The following is a 19,303-nucleotide window of genomic DNA, read 5'->3' as shown; positions in this document are numbered from 1 at the left end:
TTTCCCTCTTCACTTTAGTGTCCCTCTCCTTAAAAATGACAGAATTGGACTGGGTGGCCTCCAAGGTCTTTTTTGGTTCTAGAGCTGTGGTCTCTTGTGACCTTGAACATATTCATCTCCCCTGCCTGGGTCTCAGTTTCTTCCTCTGTACCATGAGGGAATTGGACTGATTGATCTCTGAGGTCCCTTCCAGCTCTGGTTCTTGGATGGCCCTCCTCAGAAGTCCTAAATCAGCACACATTGCCTTGCCACTCATTGGGCACTTACTGACTGGGACCATTAATCATTAGTGCTAATATGTCTTGTCTGAGGTTCTTTTACTTCAGGGCACAGATTCTAGACAGCTTTCCCTCTCCCTCATGTAGCTGGTGCACATAGTAGGCATTCAGTATTGATTGGCTCGATTCATTGGTGTAAATGCTCTTGGGCTCTAGTTGGGCAAGTTTTGGCTGCAGTGTGTCCCATGCGTGTCTGCACACCCAGCATGGACTCATGAGAGCAGGAATATGAAGGAAGTCAGTCACACCTAACTGGTTTTCCTTTCGTTTTCAGACAACTGCTGACTTTGTACAAGTTTGGATGGAGGGTCTCTATTATCAGGCCCGGTGGTTGAGTTCCCAGGGCAACTCCCCAAACCATATTTTATGAAGGCAGGCTAATGTTTTACTGGTATTCTAGAACTGGTACCATGTCTGACACTATCTTTATGGGCAAATGTATCCAGTATTCCAACTTGAGATGCTCAAAACCCACCTGCCCCACAATTTAGCCAATGCAAATAAGACTCTCTCAGCTCCAAGCTAAGAATGGAAACTACAAGAGGTCTGGGAGGAGCCATTCGATTGTGTGATGTTCTCAGCTTGGGCTGGCTCCCTATTTCTCTTTCTTTCTTATTTTGAGAGCCCTAGCCATTGACCTGCCTGCTTCTCTTTCCACTGTTGTCTCCTACTGCTTATGACTACAGTTTCTCTCTCCCGGCCCAGTATGAAAACCAACAGAATGGTTCTCATATGTTCTTCCCTACTTCTTTGTACCTGAAAAAAATTCCCAGGCCTTTTGCTATTTTCTAAGGGTATTTTTTATCATGAAAGAAATGGTAATAACAAGGTTCATTCCTCTTGGTTGGCCCCCTGACTCCCTTCTCTTAGGCCCTGAATAGAAAGACAAAGGAGCACATAAGTGAAAATGGTGAACTTGAAGAACTGAAACACAGTAAATGCCCAAAGAGGGAGGACAAAGGGATTGTGTGGGCAAGACCAGATTTGGGGCTAGAACAGTCATGGTAGTCAGGTATAGGGGAAGAGGAATTCACCCATTGGTGGGTCTTCCACCTTTCTTCTTTCTATCTCACTACGTCCTTGGTTCTGCCACTATAGATCCTACCTTGGATCAGCACTGGAGTTGAGTCGAATAGATTGGCAAAAATATGGCCTTTGGTAGGCAAGAGGGAAAAAAAGTTCCTAGGGCTGTCTGGACTTCCAAGTAGCCATTTATTTGTATGTGGGCTGTTGTCAAGTGTTACTGTTAGGTATTTCTCCATTAAAGAAACAAATATACGTTTTTCACAGTAAGTTCTCTGAGGAAGTTTCCCTGGGACTGATTCCTCTAGCATACACAGAAAAAATGCAGTGTGTGTATAGGGAATTGTGCTACATGTTTTCCACTTACAATGCATTTGAAGAATCCAAGACTATTTTAAACCATTTGTTGGGAGATCTGGTTAGTTTTGATAATACTGATTCTGCTTCTTTTTCTATAAATTCTAACCCTTTTCCATCAATAACATTCTTTTCCTGCTCTGCTCTTAGGGAGAAGACAGCTTCGTAGAAAAGGTAATGCAACGGATTGGTGGTTTGCAAGTTTCTCTGAACTCTTTTCCCCTTCCTGGTTAACCCCTTGCTCTTGCATGTATCTGAAGTAAAGAAAATACATTAACAAATAACACAAATCTAGTCTCTGTGGCCCTGGTGCAGAAGAATGGTAGTAGGCCTTGAAGGTTCTGAGATACCAATTTTGTAAAATGAGATGTGACTTTCCCCAATTTTTGGAAGATTTCTGAAAAAATGAACACAGAGTCAGCCAGCTGAGTTCCATCCTCATGGAGGATAGAAGTAGAAGAAATGAGTATCACTACCAAATTGAGTTAGGTTAGCCAAAATTGTGAGGGGTCATTCTGGAACAAGCCACCCATTTAGATGTCAAATCTTCATCCATTCCTAGACATGTTCTAGAGTTGGGCCAATAACTGTAGTATGAGACTATTTGAGGCGAAGCTCTGGACCTCCCTCAGTCCATATCTGATGAGCGATACTTAGAGTTTTTAATAATAACATCTAGCAGGACATCAGCCTGCAGCAGTGATAGTGTTCTGTTATTATCGCATGACATTGCAGAGATGTCATCTAAAGAAAAGCCACAACATGTTTGTTTTGCTTTTGGAAGTTAAAATAAGGTTAAGAATAGATTTAGGGGGCAGCTAGATGGCTTAGTGGATTGAGAGCCAGACCTGGAGACAGGAGGTCCCAGGTTCAAATTTAGCCTCAAACACTTCCCAACTGTGTGACTCTGGACAAGTCCCTTAACCTTCACTGCCCAGCCTATCACTCTTCTGTCTTAGAACCAATACATAGTATTGATTCTAAGATGGGAGGTAAGGGTTAAAAAAAAAAGAAAAAAATAGATTTAGGAAATTTTGAAACTAAACGTGCCCTGCCTTCACATGTGTAACTGATATATCATACACTTGTCTTCTCAGTGAGTGGAAGAAAGGCAAGAAGGAAGGAGAGAATTTGGGACTCATCTCTAAAATAAGGGAATTGAATTAAATGACCATTAAGGTTCCACAGAACTCTAAATGTATGACCATAATAATGGTCTCCACTAGGAATCTCACCAGGTCTACGAACTTGGTTTAATTTTTTTTTTGCTTTATTCTCCAGCAGTTTTCAAATTCCAGTTTAGTTATTACTACCTTGGATGCTATCACAACTCGGTTTTTTCCCCTTTGGGTTCACTTTCCTCTGATAATTTACCTAGAGATCCTGATCCCCCAAAGCACCACACACAAAGGAGAGGGAAGCAGAGCAAGAGCAAAGGTCCACTGGAGAGAGAGGCTTCTGGCCCCAGATCCTAAAACTTGCGCTGGACTCTTGGCTCCTGCATTGACTTTTCAGCCCTGTTGCTTTAGGCCAGTGAGGCTCACTGGGTTAATTACCTTAGATCTGAACTCTCCTCCTTCCCCTGGCCTAAAGCATTCACATATATATATATATAGTATCTGGAGTAGGAGAAGATACCTTGTGGAAGTCTTTAGTGAATTCGTTTCTTGAGCTGTTCATGTTTAAGGTCACAAAAGAATTGTACCCGAAATTAGTGGCAACAATGGGACTGGTTTTCATGAGCTCTCCATGGACAAAGCTTAAATTTGTCAATGGTTGGAGTATATAAGCTTTCTTGGTATTGGCATTTAATACATCCTTTCTTGTTAGACCCCTATTGGTCCATAGATCATGCTGTGACTAGCTGTAGAGACCTGATGCTCAATATTCTCACCCTGACATGGCTTATAACATAAAAGAGATGGGTCTTCCAGAGGTGTAGAGGTGTAGCTATAAAGTAGCCCCTCCACAATGCCCGGAGAACGCACCTGTATAAACATTAGAAATTCCAGCATGGCGATGCTAAAGGCATGTGTGGGCAAGTTTTTTTCAAAAGGGGTAGGGGAGACTGGCCGCATGCTTCCATCAGGATGAGTCTGGTGGAAGCTGAATGAGAATTGTTCAAATTGAAAGGAAAGCCATCTTGGTATACAAAGGCGCAGAATTCTGGAGGGAGTTAAAGTAACAACTCCAGGAAGTCTCTTTTACTGTTCAAAGCCCTTTGATTCTTATCCCTTTTTTGCCTTGATAATTAGGAGAGTCCTCTTCTGCCTTTGGCTCCTGTGGAGGGGAATGCCAGCGAGAGACCCCTTCAAATTCCCAAAGAAATCTGGCTTTTGGTGGATCACTTATATAAGAATGGCTGTCAACAGGTGAGTGGGAGGAGGTATCCTGGAGCCTTTGGAGGGAGCTGAGTGCCAGATGAAGTTAGGATACCTTCAGTTTATGTAGTTGTTACTTTGCAGAATGTCTTCTATAGCCATGATTTCATTGGAGACAGAAAGGCACTTGCTCTTCTTCCCAGTTTACATTTAAGACTGAAATTCAGCTAGATGGTTCAGTGGATTGAGAGCCAGTCCTAGAGATAGTGTGCTGGCCTCACACTTCCTAGCTATGTGACCCTGAGCAAGTCACTTAACCCCTATTGCCTAGCCATTACCACTCTTCTGCCTTGGAACTGAGTAGATAGATAGATAGATAGATAGATAGATAGATAGATAGATAGATAGATATGTATATAGTATCAATTCCAAGACGGAAGGTGAGGGTTTAAAAAAAAACCGAGACCCAGATTAGGGCTAAGTAATTTGCCTAAAATCCCACAGAAAGGTCAGTAGAAGACCTGAGGACTGACCATGGGCTTTCTAAATCCCAGGTTCTTTCTCCTCTGGCCCCAAAAATCAGATTCTGGAACATTACTTTTTCTGTCCGGTTACTACTTTAAATGCCCTGGCAGCATCGAAGTCAGGATGTCTCTTTTAGGTTGACCTCAGGATCTCCAGTAGAGAATAATCTCCCTTGAGCCAAAATCAGACCAAGGGGGAAAAGTTTCTTGTAAAACTCTTTTCATCCTTTAGTAGCATGAATAATGTATAATTCTGCTTTTTTTCAAACCCTTGCCCTCTCTCCCCAAGTTGAGTGCTCGGAATTGTAAACCTACCTAAGAAGAATTGACTTTTCTAATATTGATTTTTTCTTCTTATATTATTTCTCAGCATCTTCAACAGACTGAAATGAAAATGATTTTCTTGTGCCAAGATCTAGCCTCTGTCACATAAGATTATAGAGATAATTCCAGAAAAAAGTTATGCTTTTTCTCTCTTTTTTTAAAACCTTCACCTTCCATCTTGGAATCAATACTGTGTATTGGTTCTAAGGCAGAAGAGCAGTAAGGGCTAGGCAATGGAGGTCAAGTGACTTGCCCAGGGTCACATAGTTGGGAAGTGTCTGAGACCAGATTTAAACCCAGGACTTTCCATGTCTAGGCCTGGCTCTCCATCTGCTGAGCCACCTGGCTGTCCCTGCTTTTTCATTATGTACTTCAGTGTTCTTCACTTCTGTGACCAATATAAATGCCACCTCCTTTTACTCCTTACTATTGTTTTCAGCTGTAATCCTAGTATTTCTGGGATTTGGTGTGTTTCTCCTCACTCTTGACTTCTTTTATAGGAGGACCTATTCCAGACCCCTGGAATGCAAGAAGAGTTACAGCAGATCATCGATTGTCTGGATACCAGCATCCCGGAGACAATCCGTATCCTTTTCAACACAGGATTAGACAGCTGAATGAATCCCTGGCTCCTTTTCTCGCCTTCCCTTCCGCCTTTGTAGTTAGGCCTCCATTCTCTCACTGAACAACTATTAATGCCATCTTAGATGTCTCCTTGGCTTGGTTTTTCCCAACCATTGAGGAGCTCTTCATTTCTTGACACACTAGATTCATTGGAAAGAAATTCCGTAACTGGTGAATGGGAACTGTAATGATTCTGGAGGATGGGACCCACAGCATGGGCACTGCTCTCCTTCAGGCCATTAATCTCTATAGCCATCAGATGATATGTGCTTTTATACACACCCTTGTAAAGTAGTTAATGCAAAGATTATTCCCATTATATAGGTGAGGAAACTGAGGTTTAGCTGCAGGGACTTAATTAAGATCACACTTTAGTAAATATTCAAGCTAAGAGGTGAACGGAACCCCTGTTCCCTCTGTGCTCAGCATCCTGTCCATAATATAAGGCTGCCTTGATCACATACATTATCATTATGATCCTGATACACCAAGGAGCTAGGATTTGATCAGCCTAGAGAACTCTCCTTGTGGGGTGTACTTCCACCAGTACAAGACATGAGCCAGTTATGATAGCCATCTGTGACTTCATATATAAGCCTCCTAGACAAGAGGGTAAATGGTTTGCCCAGGGTGGCACAGCTAGTATCAGAAGCAGGGCCTAATAAATAAATATAGGTCCTTCTGACTCTGAGCCCAGCACCATCTACCAAGATATGCAGCCTCTATATGTCCCTGCTAGGAATGGAAGAGACCCACAGTTAGTTTGTTCAAATGTGAATCGGGATCTCATAGACTTGAGGGTTTTTAAAACCCTTACCTTCTCTTAGAATTGATACCAAGGCAGAGGAGTGGTAAGGGCTATGCATTTGGAGTTAAATGACTTGCCCAGGGTCACACAGGCAGGAAGTAACTAGAGACAGGTTTGAACCCCAGTCTTCCCAGTTCTAGACTTGGATCTCTATCCACTGAGCCACCTAGCTGCCCTCTCATCAGCTTTAAAAACCACTAACCCTGAATGTGAGCTAAATCTGGTCCCAATCAGGTCCTGTGTCTGAAGTACCCTAATTTTCAAAATTTTCAGAGGCAATAAAATGTGAAACCCCAGTGAGGATCAATGTGTCATGACTAATAAAGAAGAAACCATGCAGGAGCTCCAGGAAGAAGTGGGCACATGACCTAGAATGTGTTTGTGGCCTTCAGAGTTATGCATCTGCCCCTTGACTCTTGTTTATTCAGCTGGCAGCAATCACTCTGTGGCCGAAGCACTCCTCATCTTCCTGGAGGCCCTTCCAGAACCTGTGATCTGTTATGAGCTGTATCAGAGATGCCTTGACTATTCACATGACCCCTGCCTCGCCCGACAGGTTGGTTCCTCTGGACTGGCCCACCCTAAGGGGCAAGTCAAGTGGGCAGCTTCACAACGGCTCATGTATAGGGCTAGTTTTTTCACAGCAGGGCACTCAAGTTGAGAGTTTGGATTCTTAAGACTCAGAACTTAAATTGTATCATCCTCTCTCCTCTCTCCTCTGCCTCTTTCCAGTTAGCTCATTTTTGTTTGCAGAAAAGAGAGGGGGGTAGCTAGCCTTGGACTCCAGGGCGAGGTTAGGGATGCCAATTTCTACACAGAGTTATGTCTACAGGTATCATTTGAGGTGGATGAGAGCCATTTTCTCCCATTGGTGTTTGTTCTTAATCTTAGAATAATATTCTGGATTAATGAGTAACAGTTGAGAATACCTGTGTGTTTCTGAGTAAGACCGGTACAAACCAAGGCGAATAACTTTATACCAGCCATGCTAAATGACATTGGAGAGAAACCATTTGGCCCAGTTGGTGTTTTGGCTAACCTACACAGGGAAGGTGGAAACGAGCAGATTAACACTGAGCATTCAACCAAATGTGGTGACCACAAGGAAGACGGGTTTACCTCCTGTGCCTTGGTCTGGAGTAAGTGGTGGGCAGTTGTTGACCAAAATGAAGAGAGAGTGGAGGGTGCTGTAAATTTTCAGGCAGAAGCAGCTTTTTGACCACTGCTCTATTTCCTCCTTCCCTCTTCTACCTTGTTTTTTAAACAGGTGGTTTCACATCTCCCAAGGTGCCACAGAAGCGTTTTCCGGTATCTGATGTCTTTTCTCCGGGAGCTCTTAAAGCACTCTAAAGCAAACAACGTCAATGTCAACATGATTGGTAAGTCTCTTTTGTGGTGGTGACTGCATGTGTTTTTTCCTAGTTGCTCTCTGGTCTTATTGGACTGGGGCACCCAAGGCATTCTTTTCCTCATCTTCATCCCACCCTCTAGAATTCACTCACTAGGAGATCTGCCCTTTTCCTTCTTTTCTCTTTCCAGCCAACCTCTTCTCTGGTCTTCTGCTACGTCCTTCACCTAATCTGATGTCAAGACAGACTGCCAACGATCGTCAACATGCTATCCAGTTTCTCTTGGGGTTCCTGCTTAGCGGTGACGAAGACTAATTCTCTTCACCTTGCATCCTCCACCCCCTTCCCGAGGTTCTAGCATGGAGGATCACTAGCTTTGAGTAATAAGACTTAGTTGAAGGAGTTTTTGCCACCAGGAGAGTTCCATGGCTTTTAGCTGCTGGCTATTGAAAAATCGACAGTTTACAGTACTTGGGGGAGTCTTCTAATAACTCCTCCACCCTACAGAACACAAATTACTGGTCCTGATTCATTAGAGAATTTTAGACTCAACATGTTGCCAAGCCAAAGTCTCCACATTTTGGTAGTTATGTGCTTTATCTTTATGGAGCAAAGAGATCTGTATTAATACTCCAGTGTTCTCCCAATCTGTGTGTTGCCCAGCTCTGACTGTCCTGTCTGTACTTAGCACCCTAGACTTGGGGTCTGAGATGTGAACATTCTAAGCTGATATGCACTATTGCTTGAGATGAGATTTGTATCTGTCCGTCATTCATCTTAAGCATATTTGGTTCTTTTCCCTGCCCCATTCCCATCCCCTGATCCCATCTCCCCATCTCCACCCCTTGCTCCAATCCTTGGCCTCTGCCCCATCCCTACCCCTGTCCCGTCCCCATCCCTGCCCCATCCCAAACCCCTCAACCAGTAGCATCACTTTGGAGAAGATCTGGCTGGATAAGGCTCCTGGGGTGACTTACTTGTTTCACTGCCAGCATGTGACCATCACGTGCCTTTGTGCACTTTTACTACAGTGGCATTTTTGTGTCTCTTGCTATCTATCCAGAAGTCTGTTCATGTGCCTCCAGTGGCTAGGGCCATCTTCCCTTCTCTCAAACCATATCCAGCAACTGAACCATAGTGACTACTAGAAAATAGTTCTCATGTCCTGTTTGACGCAGAGGCCTACAACCAAAATGAATGCAACCTGGGTGCCGGGAGGGTTAAGGTATTTGTATATATGTCTTGTGAGTCCTGTCTGGGAGCAAGGGTATTGTTCTGTTTTTCTCTCCTTCACATATGAGGAATCACTGGCTCTGGGTGTCCTTGGAACTTACTCCCCCTCTTAGAACCTCATCTTTCTTCCCAAGCAGCACTTATACACCATAGGAAGTATTGGGGCTAACTCCAGCTGTCTTCACTGGAGATAACCTTGAAATCCTCAAGAGCCTTGACATTCATCCTTGGTACCAAAGGGCAATCAGAATCCTCCTGCTCACAAAGAAATCTGCTCCTTCAAGGGTTTGTGACTGGTGTAGACAGATTATTGGGTTCTTCCAGTGTAGCACACAACCACCTTTTCACGTACTAGGTCAAAGAGGTGACAGTTTACCAAAATGACATTGGGGCCAACAAAGCACCTTATTTCCTTGCCTTTAAGATCTCTCTGCATTGTTCGTTAAAAATGGACCAGCGGGTTTTTTTGGCTTAACCTTTATTAGTAAGTTGGTTGCCAACCATTAATCGAATTGCCTGATGTGAACCACCCCTCCCCCTTGAGAGCCACAATAGGAAATGACTCATTCTTGCCTTTTCTTGAAATTGAAATTAGAGGTGCTTAACTTGTACAGTCCTTTTATTACTCAGGTGCTATAGGCACTTGTTCCTTTAGCACTCCAGATGGAGGGATATTAGAAGCCATGCCACTGAATGGCTCTTTGATCTCTTGAGAATTATTTTCATGACATGGAAGAAACATCAGTCTACCTGACTGAGAAAGCCAATCTGATTCAGCCCATTCTTTGGAAATAAGAATGAAGTTATCAGTGCCAAACAGTTTGAAAGATCTGTTAGCCCTCAGATAATTTTTTGTTTCAGTTGGCTAATGGAAGACTGAAATCATATGGTCTTGCCCATTTCCATTGGTCCAGAAAGTTGAGGAGGTTATAGGAATTAGGACATATAGGGACAAAGGGCAGGAAAGAATCTTTCCCAGACCAGCTTTCTGCTATGTTGTCAACCAGGAATCTCAAGAGTCAACAAGGAAGTGTGGCTACTGGCTATTTGTGGGTAGCAAGTGTGTAGCCACCAAACCTACTTTATTTCAAGATCTAAGTACCAAGTGGTTTCTCTGCCTCAATCTGTTCTGTAGCTCTGGCCATGAGATGTTATCAGAGCTGAAGGTTTTGGACAATCCATAGGTAGATAGGGGGTTTAGGGGAGGGGAGAAGCAAGAGGTGAAAAGTCACTTCCCTCTGGCCTGCTTGGTCCAGGCTTCCAGCCTCCACTTCCTAAGTATCTCCCACTTCCTCAGTACCTCGTTTGTTCATCCATTATTGCCTCCTCCAAAGGTGGATGCCACATCCTGCTGGTGGGGAGAAACTTTGCATTTACTGTTATTGTTGTTGTTTGTTGTTGTTGTTGTTGAAAAGGGTTCTAGCCCTTGGGGCTTTGTTGTTTTCTCTTACTGTTTTTCATTGTTTTGACTCTTCCTCCAAAATAAGTTGTTGTCTTGTTTTTCCCCAAGGGGTCTTAGCTGCTAGTGGGTCCCCTTTATCTTGTTGGTATCTTTTTTATTATTATAATTTATTGGAAAACTTCATTCCCTTGAATAAATCTGTGTTGTACAACATTGAAAAACCGTGGTCTTGGAATGAAAGGGATAAAGGGGGTGGTTGGGCCAACAGGCAGACAGGCTGGACTCTCCCTGTGTCTGATCTCCTTGTATCATAGGCTGGACTCCTTGGGTATCTGAAGGGTCCCTCCTCCCCTTGTTTGCAGCCCTCATCTTAGAATCTCTGGACTAGAGTTGAGGAGGACCTTAAGGCTCTTCTAAACAAAGCCTCCTTTTTTATAGCTGTCCAGAGAGGGCTGCTCCAAGGTCACCTGGCCATATGGTGAGCTGCTCTAGCACAGCCATCTAGAGAGCAAGAGAGATATAGTGGAACAAGGACCAAACTTGGAGTCAGGTTGCACCAGAGTTCAAATCCCATCTCTGACATTCAGCCCGGCCAAGTCTCTCGTCTCTAAAAGGGAAATCACATCTTCAGTACCTCCCTGTCTCAGGGGCTTTCCACAGTCAAATGAGAGAAGATACAGAAAGTTCATTTTTGTAGTAAAACTGGAGGGGCCCCTGACTCCTAGGCCAGCCAGTGTGCTAACTGAATCATGCTGCTCTAAGAATGCAGGAGCCCAGACCAGGAGGGGATTTATCTGGGAAGTAGATGAGAGGGTCTACGTCTTTGTAATGCAAAGCTCCCAGGGGCTTAGGATCATCCCCAAGCCCCCATCTTTGGAAGAGCCTGATGTCCTTTACGTGGGCCACTCTACTGCCCCTGATTCCACCCTGTCTTCATTTGTTGCTAAAGTTAAAGGAGAAGGAGGTAGGAAGAAGGCCCAATGGATGAGCCTCTCCTCAAGGAACTAAACTTGTTGAGGCCAGGCCCATACTAGGCACCAACCCAGCTTGGGACCCACGAGTGAACCCAGGACCACCTACATTCCAGGAAGAGTCATACTCTGGTTTTTAGGGAAACCTCTTCATCTCCCTTAGCAAATCCATTCTGGGCCCATCATCCAAGAACACTGAAATATGCTTTTGTTAACCCTTACCTTCTGTCTTAGTTACAAATTTGCCCTCTACTTATAACCCTTTCAAGCTTTAGAGGAAAAGGAGAACCCCCAAGTGAGTACCCGAGGATATGGGGGACAAAATTGTTTTCTTCCCTGTCCCCGCCTTGATCTCGGGAATGTAGAGCTCTCCCACTCTGGGCCTTCCTGGAGAATTAGATCTGCAAGTTTGTTCACCCAGAGAGGCCCTTCGGCCTCCCTCCCTTCTTCCTCCCTTTTCCCCCTGAGTGTGCTGACAGTGTGACCACACCCGCGGCTTCAAGAGTGGTGTCAGTCAGCCAGCGATGACACTCAGCAGCAGCAGCAGCAGCAGCAGCAGCTCTTGCAGCTTCAGTGGTGATGTGGCAGGGCCGGTCTTCTCAATTTTCCCAGAAATTCACAGGAAGAACCACATTCATATGGCTGACAGGCTGAGCACAGGAGGTTGGCTAACTCTGTGGTAGGAGAACTTTCTCAGGGGGTTCCTGATTTCAGGACGAGGCCCAATTCTGTCTCTTCACGGCCACCAGAATCTAGTTCTCGTGATCATGTTATACCCAGAACTGAGAGCCTTGGACCTAGAGCATATCAGAACTGGAAGGAATCCTCGAGATCATCTCACCCAACCTCACTGCTTTTCAGAGGAGGAGACAGATTGGAAGAGGGGGAAGGAATTCCTTAGGGCTAGGAAGTGGCGGAAGATCCAGGTTGCACTCTTTGAACAGCAACATATATCCCTTTGCTGTTTTAGATCAATAAGGCAGGAGAGCAGTAATGGGTAGGCAATGGGGGTAAGTGACTTGCCCAGGGTCACATGGCTAAGAGGTATTTGAGCCCACCATCTATCTCTTGAGAGCATGCAATCTCAATGAAACCTTAGGTCTGCCCCACCTTAAAGACCCAGCAGAGCAAGTGTAACAAAGCAGGAGTTCTTGACACTTTCCTGTGGCTTGGACCTCTTTGGCAGACTGGTGATGCCTGTGGATCCTTTCTCAGAATAATGGCTTTAAGTGACTAAAAGAAAAATTGTTTTAAAATGGTCACTGACGTCAGATTCGAAACCCTTTCTTTACCTGCCCTTCGTTACCCTGGTTTCCCTCCCAGAATCCTATAATTTGAGAGCTAGAAGGATACCGGTGGCCATCTGGTTCATCTGATACACAAAAGGAATCTCCTCTCCAACATACGCATTGACCCCTGCCCAGAGACCTCCAGGGAAGGGGAATTGGCCACTTTCCCAAAGGGCCCATTCCATATTGGGACGGTGTTTATTGTTAAGAAGTTTTCCCTGACATCAAGCCTCAGTTTGCCACTTTGCAGCTTCTACCCATTGCTTCTGATTCTGCCTTCTAGGGCCAAACAGACTAAGTCTAATCCCACTGGAGCAGAGTCAGATCCTCTGACAAAGCAGTTCTGTTTCCCTGATCCCCTACCCTCTGTCTTTCCTGTCTCTTCAACAGTTCCTCATGGCATGAACTCAAGTCTTTTCATCATTCTGATTGCTCTCTCTCTCTTATAGACACTCACCAGCTTACGGATGTCCTTAAACCATGTCACTAAACGGTACTCCCTCTGAGGTCTGACAAAGGCAGAATGCACTGGAACTGCCACTTCCCATTTCCTGGAACTGAGGCCCTGCTTATCTAGAATATGCTTATCTAGGAATATCACATCCCTAGCCCTAGATCCTCAAATTCTCGTGGTATAGGCCAAGGTTACATTAGCTTGTTAAGTTTGCTGTTGCACACCATCTGACTCGTTATTGAGCTTGTGGTCCAATAGGTCACTCAGATCATTTATAGAGGAACTACTATTTCAAACATTTTTTTAGTTACATGTAGAACCAGCTTTTGACAATTGTTTCCCAACATTTTAGGGTTCAGGTTTTCTTCATTACCTTTCCTCCCCAACCCACCCCCCCACAAGGCGGTAAATGGTCTGATATAGGTTATACCAGGGTTTTCATGCAAGACATATTTCTATATTGCTCATATCGTGATAGAGGATACATATCACATATAATTAAAAAAACTCATGAAGGAAATAAAGTGGGAGGTGGCGTGCTCTGATCTACAATCAGACTCTAGCAGTGAAGAATTGCTATTGCTATCACACTTCTCAACTTATACTTAGGAAGGTTGTTTTTCTGAAGCCAAATGTTACGGTCTGACGTCTGTCCCTGTTACATCCACCAAACCTAGCCTGTGAAGCTCGTTGAGGATCCTGACTGTCATCCGTTGCACTCCCAACTTTGTGTCTTCTCCATACTTGATAACAAATCCCTATGCCCTGGTCTAAGTCAATGATAAAAATATGAACTGCCCAAGATCGGGCACAGGTCTCTGGAACATTCCATTACACCCATGTTGGTGAAGGCGTGGCACACATGCCCCACTTTTCTGCCCCACAGCCCAATGCAAGCACTTCCTCCCTCCACTGTCTGGGGTAATGTGGGGGGCTCACAGGCAGCTTGAAGGTGCAGTTTGGGCATGCGATCTCTAAAAGGTTCACCAATGCTGCACTAGAGGTATCCTTCTAGGTAGGCAATGAGCTGTTAATAATTACTCTTTGGGAAAAGCAGACATTCGACCAGTTCTAAATCCATTTAACTGAACTATTGTCTACTCAGATTTCTCTATCTTGTCAACAAGCATAGCATGGTGACTTTATCAAGTGCTTTGCTAAAACTATGTTATTCTGCAGCAGTATTAGGCATATTATACAGTAAGTTTTTAATAAATGCTTATTGAGGAGTAACTAGGTGGCTCAGTGAATAGAGAACCAGGTCCAGAGGTGGAAGGTCCTGGGATCAAGTCTGGCATCAGAAACTTGCAAGCTGTGTGACCTTGGGCAAGTCACTAACCTGCACTGCCTAGTCTTTACCACTCTTTCACCTTGGAACTGATAATAAAACAGAAGGTAAGGATTTACGGGGGGAAAAAAAACAACTCTCATTCCCTTGATTGTGCTATCTCAGAGAATCCAGGATACAGACTGGATCTGGGATTTCATTGTTATATGGCACTCTCAGATGAAAAAAATCCCGTCTTCCTGGGCAGGCTGGCACCTTAGTGAATTACCTAGAGCCTAAGAGGCCAAGTGGTTTGCCCAGGGTCATGCAGCTATTGTCAGAGACAGGACTTGGACTGCTAAGTGGCAGATTGGTTACGATGCTGGCACCATAGTCAGGAATACTTCCGTTGGCCCTGTTTGAGTAGGGGGTGGGAATGGTACAGGATGATGCTATGATCTTCCTGGCCTTTGAGACCAGCTCTGTCTCCACTACCTCTAACTGTCTAGAAAGCCTATCATAAAAGGAAATGAGGTTGGCGTGCCCTTACCTGACTGATGAAATGATGCTGGTTTTTTGTTGTGACCACTTCCTTTTCTAGGTGGCTCCCTTTAACAATAGGTTCTAGAATTCTGCCAGAAATAAAAGCCAAGCTCACTGGCTTGACTAGTTTCCAAATTCCGTTCTCTTCTCTTAAGAAAATTGGGATTTTGCCCTTCTTCAGTCCTGTGGTACTCCCCAGTCTTTTGGAAGTTGCTAAATCGTCAGCAAATAGAAGCATTTTCAAAAGCAGTTACAAACTCCAGAGAGCTGTGAGAGAGAAGAAGTACAACCAAGGAGCTAGAAGTAGTGTTGGAGGAATTGTGGGAACACAGGCCCCATTTCTGCCCATCAAGAAGAGTTTGGCACTTTTTTCCATTTCACTGCTTGTTTGGAGTTTAAACTCCCTACTAGCCGTTCTTGTTCTGTACTTTCCAGTCCAAAGACCATTCTCCAGAAGAAGCAAAAGAAGCAACAAAGGAGTGATAAATGATGACTACCCTCCTCCATTCTTAATGACAGCAAGCAGCACTTCAGCTGTTTGCAAAATAGAGAACTTCAGGATTGCAAAATGCTTTGCAAGGAGTATTTAATTTGAGCCTTGCAACAATCCTATGAGGCAGATGCTATTGTTTTCTCCATTTTACAGGTGAAGAAACTGAGGCTGAGAGGGTGACTTGCCCAGTATCACCCAGCTGGGAATTATCCAAGGCAGGATTTGAACTCAGGTCTTACTGCCTCTACACCCAACAGTATCCATTGTGGCATGGAGCTGACTTATCACAATGTTTCTCTCCCTTCTTTGATCGTTTTATCTTCCCCCCAAGGTAGCTTTAAACCAAGCAAAAAACACCCAATCCCTTTTTGTCATCCTTAGCTTTTCTTAACAGCCTCCATTCATTTTGAGCTTTGGCCCCACTGGTGCCCTTCTGAGAGGCATGTGTCACACTTCTGTAATCGTCCTCAGTTGAATAAGCCTTGCTTATCTCTTCTGTTCATGTCTTTTTCAAACAATCTGAATTGGTTGCTAAGTTAACTGGGCATCCGCTTTGGACAGCACCCCTTTTTTCTCCTCATTGGAATTCTCTATCCCTCCCCACTTTTGCTCAGGAGAGCTTCTCATGCCCCAACCCCGGATTGATTTCCCCTGTAGAATTTCCAGCCCTGAGGATTGAAGCGTGTGAAACCCGTTCCCTAAAATCCAAGGTGCTTGTCCGGCCATGCCTGAACTTTTTTCTAGGCCACATTCTAAAGGGTCCCTTCCTCTGGAGGTTCTCATCATTTCCACTCCAGCAACCAGTCACTCCAGTTTTACCGGTTGGCAAAAGCCAAACCGGAAGTTCCCATCTTCGGTTCCTGCACCTTTTTTTGAAGAATGAAATTATAATATGCAAGTCAAAAAATTGTCAGCTGCTCTGCTTTTGGCAGAGAGAGCTCCTGCTAATTCCCAGAAATGGAAGTCCCCTTCGCTGCTCTAGTCGGCCTTTGTGCCAAACCTGGGATGTGCCCCCGAGTCCTCATCTAGTCTTCTTTCTGGCCAGGTGGTCCAACCCTTGGTCCTGGATCTCCCACTTCTCTATCCCACTGCTTTTCCTTACCTTGTTCCTTTTGCGAAAGGTCTACCCTTCTAGAGCCATATCTGATTGGGCCCCATCTCACCCCTCTCCATGACAAGGCTCTTCTGCCTTGGAACCAATACTTAGTTCTAAGACAAGGTAGGGGTTTGAAAATACAGTAAATAAGTGACTTTAATGGGGACTTTCCCAAGTGCACACATCAGTCTAGTGGTAGATCTGGGCTGGCCACCCACTTTCCTGATCCTTCATCAGGAGTCTTTACCACTGTGCCATGTGTTGCCTAATGGGAGGATGAGCACCAACCCCTACTCTTCTCCTACAGAAGTTAGCAGGCTTGCTTCTTGGCTGCCAGACCCTCTATCCCCCCTTCACTCAGCAAAAAAACTTGGGGGAATTGTGTGGAACCCACAAGTAGTCTCCAGCTATTGTCCTTTAGAAGTCATCTAGTCCATCCTGCTCATTTTACAAAGTAGGAAACTGAGGCCAGGAAAGAGAAGGGACAGGATCACAGAAGGGACCTTGGAAGCCATGTAGTTCAACTGTTCTATTTGACAGACCCAGAGAGGGGACATGATTTGTCAAGACTTCGTGGAAGCTAGAAGCAGAGCAATGGGCTGGATCCCAGGTCCTCTGACTCCAGAACCAGGGCCCTTTCTTTAGTTCCCTGACCAGTCTGACTGCAATATAGAGTACATTAACTCAGTAAGCATTTATTAAACATCCATCTGTCAAGGGCCAGGCACTGGGGATACAAATACAAAAATGAGACAGTCCCTGCCCTCAAGGAACTTATGTTCTACTGAGAGATGGAATGGGTTCATGGACAATTAAATGCAGGAAATATGTATAAAATCAAGAGGCAGGTAGTTAGCACAGTGCGGCCACCCCTGGAATCAAGAGGTTCTGGATTCAGATCTGGCCTCAGACACTTCCCAACTGTGTGACCCTGGGCAAGTCACTTGACCCCCATTGCCTAGCCCTTACCACTCTTCTGCCTTGGAACCAATACACAGTATTGATTCCAAGATGGAAGGTGAGGGTTTAAAAATAAATAAAGAAACAAAGAAACAAGCAAATGGACAGATAGATTGATAGCTGCATGGATGAATGAATAAATAAATAAATGAAAGGAAAAGAAATTATGTTCAAAATAAACATACAGTGATGACTGGGTGGGTTTGTGGGTGGGGGAAGGACAGGTATCAACAACTCGGGGAATCAGAAAAGGTCTCTCATAGTTGGGGGCCCTTGAGTTGAGTCTTGGAGGAAGCTGGGGATTTCAAAGGACAGAAGTAAGGCAGAGAGCATCTCCAGGGAGGGATGACATGATGGTGAACAATGTGAAATAATGCCAGAAAGGTGGTCTGGAACCAGATTGTGGAGGGCGATAAGTGCCAGGTTGAAGAGATATCATTTGACCCCATTGGCACAATGGGGTCTTTGAACAAGAGCGTGACATGTGCTGACCCGAGTCTTCCAAAGATGATTTTGCAGCTCTGGGAAGGAAGAGGGGAGGGACTGGAGGCAGGAGAGTAGTTAGGAGGTGAGAGGTGATGAGCTATGAACTAAGAAGTGGCAGTATGAGTGGAGGAAAGAGTGACTCAATGAGACTGGGCAACCAACCCACTTTCAATCAGTTTCCAGGTCTCATTGAGTCAAAGTGGGTCATGAAAGAGAAGGGAAAGTCAAGGGTGACTCTAAGGATGAACCTGGGTTTGAAATAAGGAAATTGGGGCAAGTTTAGAGAAGGGGAGGTACGTTTTAGACACGGGTTTGAGATGTCATCCACACATCCCTCTGGAGATGTTGTATGGTTCAAGGGAGAGATTGTTTTCCTCGATATTGGGCATGGAAATAATCAAGATGTGGATAAAATGTCTCAATTTGGAAGTGTACCACACAGAGCTGATAATTGAGCCCAGGGGAATGGGGGAAATGAGCCATGGAGGGAATGCATCAAGACTAGAGGGTTGAAGACATCCTCCTGAATATGCAAACTTGGGGAGTGGCAGTCGCCAAACAGTCCTTGGCCACCTGTTCCCGAGTTTGGGCTCCAAGTGTTGGGAGTGGAAGGTTGCTCATCTTAGATATGGCCAGCAGGTGGCAGAAGTGTACCAGCATTTCCCTCTATCATCACACCGACCAGCGTCACCATCCAATAATATTGGTGCCAATGATGACGATGATAACGGTCCAGAGTGCTTTCCCCTTTCTGATGTACTTCACACACGCCATTCCATCTGCGCCTCACAACCACCCTGGGGGCTACGAGCTACTATTATTACCTTCATCTTTCAACTAAGTTCTGACTAGATGGAATGCTGGAACCGCTATCAATTTCCTGATTTCCTGTTGCGTGTCTATTCATTGGAAATACCACAGGCTGTTCTCTTTAGCCTCTTCCAGGGAAAACAAAACTCTTCAAGTCTACGTGTTAGGAGGAACTCCATTGAGTGGTCCAGCGAATTTGAAGTTGGAGTACCCATGGTAGCAGAGTAGTGAGTACGGGCGTGACCCTGAACAATTCAATTAGTAAACGCAGATTGAACATCCACAACACACTGGGCTCTCTGCGGGGGGAAGAGTCTAGAAAGGCAAAAAACCAAAACTATCCCAGCCTTTGGGAAGTTTCCATTCTGGATACAAAGAGAAGAAAGAAAGGTCTTATTTTTTTTCTTAACCCCTCACCTTCCATCTTGGTTTCAAGGCAGAAGAGCAGTAAGGGCTAGGCAATGGGGGTTAGGGGACTTGCCCAGGGTCACACAGCTGGGAAGTGTCTGAGGCCACATTTGAACCTAGGACCTCCCGTCTCTAGACTTGGCTCTCCTGAGCTCCACTGAGCCATGCAGCTGTCCCAAGAAAGGTCTTATGGAGACAGTGCCTAAGCTGAGTTCTGAAGGGCATTCTGATAGGTGGAAGCAAGGAGGAGCATATTCTAGACCTGGGAAACTGGCCACCTGAG

At 44.9% G+C, this 19,303-nt stretch overlaps 1 protein-coding gene across 3 annotated transcripts in view; it reads left to right on the top strand.

The window, feature by feature from the left end:
• The window catches only part of OCRL (OCRL inositol polyphosphate-5-phosphatase), a 57,391-nt gene extending 46,927 nt beyond the window's left edge, over positions 1-10,464 (top strand). For 2 of the 3 annotated variants that reach the window (XM_016426667.2, XM_007507157.3), the window contains exons 19-24: positions 1,809-1,832; positions 3,914-4,030; positions 5,328-5,412; positions 6,688-6,815; positions 7,527-7,638; positions 7,799-10,464. In XM_016426667.2, the coding sequence (XP_016282153.1) occupies positions 1,809-1,832; positions 3,914-4,030; positions 5,328-5,412; positions 6,688-6,815; positions 7,527-7,638; positions 7,799-7,923 (591 nt within the window). In that variant the 3' untranslated portion in view covers positions 7,924-10,464. The remainder of the gene's footprint in view (positions 1-1,808; positions 1,833-3,913; positions 4,031-5,327; positions 5,413-6,687; positions 6,816-7,526; positions 7,639-7,798) is intronic. The other variant, XM_016426668.2, reaches the window with a different exon arrangement.
• Positions 10,465-19,303: the final 8,839 nt, after the last annotated feature.

Source organism: Monodelphis domestica, chromosome X (genome assembly GCF_027887165.1).
Source record: "Monodelphis domestica isolate mMonDom1 chromosome X, mMonDom1.pri, whole genome shotgun sequence".
NCBI classification, from domain to species: Eukaryota; Metazoa; Chordata; class Mammalia; order Didelphimorphia; family Didelphidae; genus Monodelphis; species Monodelphis domestica.
Note: the sequence above shows the minus strand (reverse complement) of the source record. Positions and strands in the feature narration are given on the sequence as shown.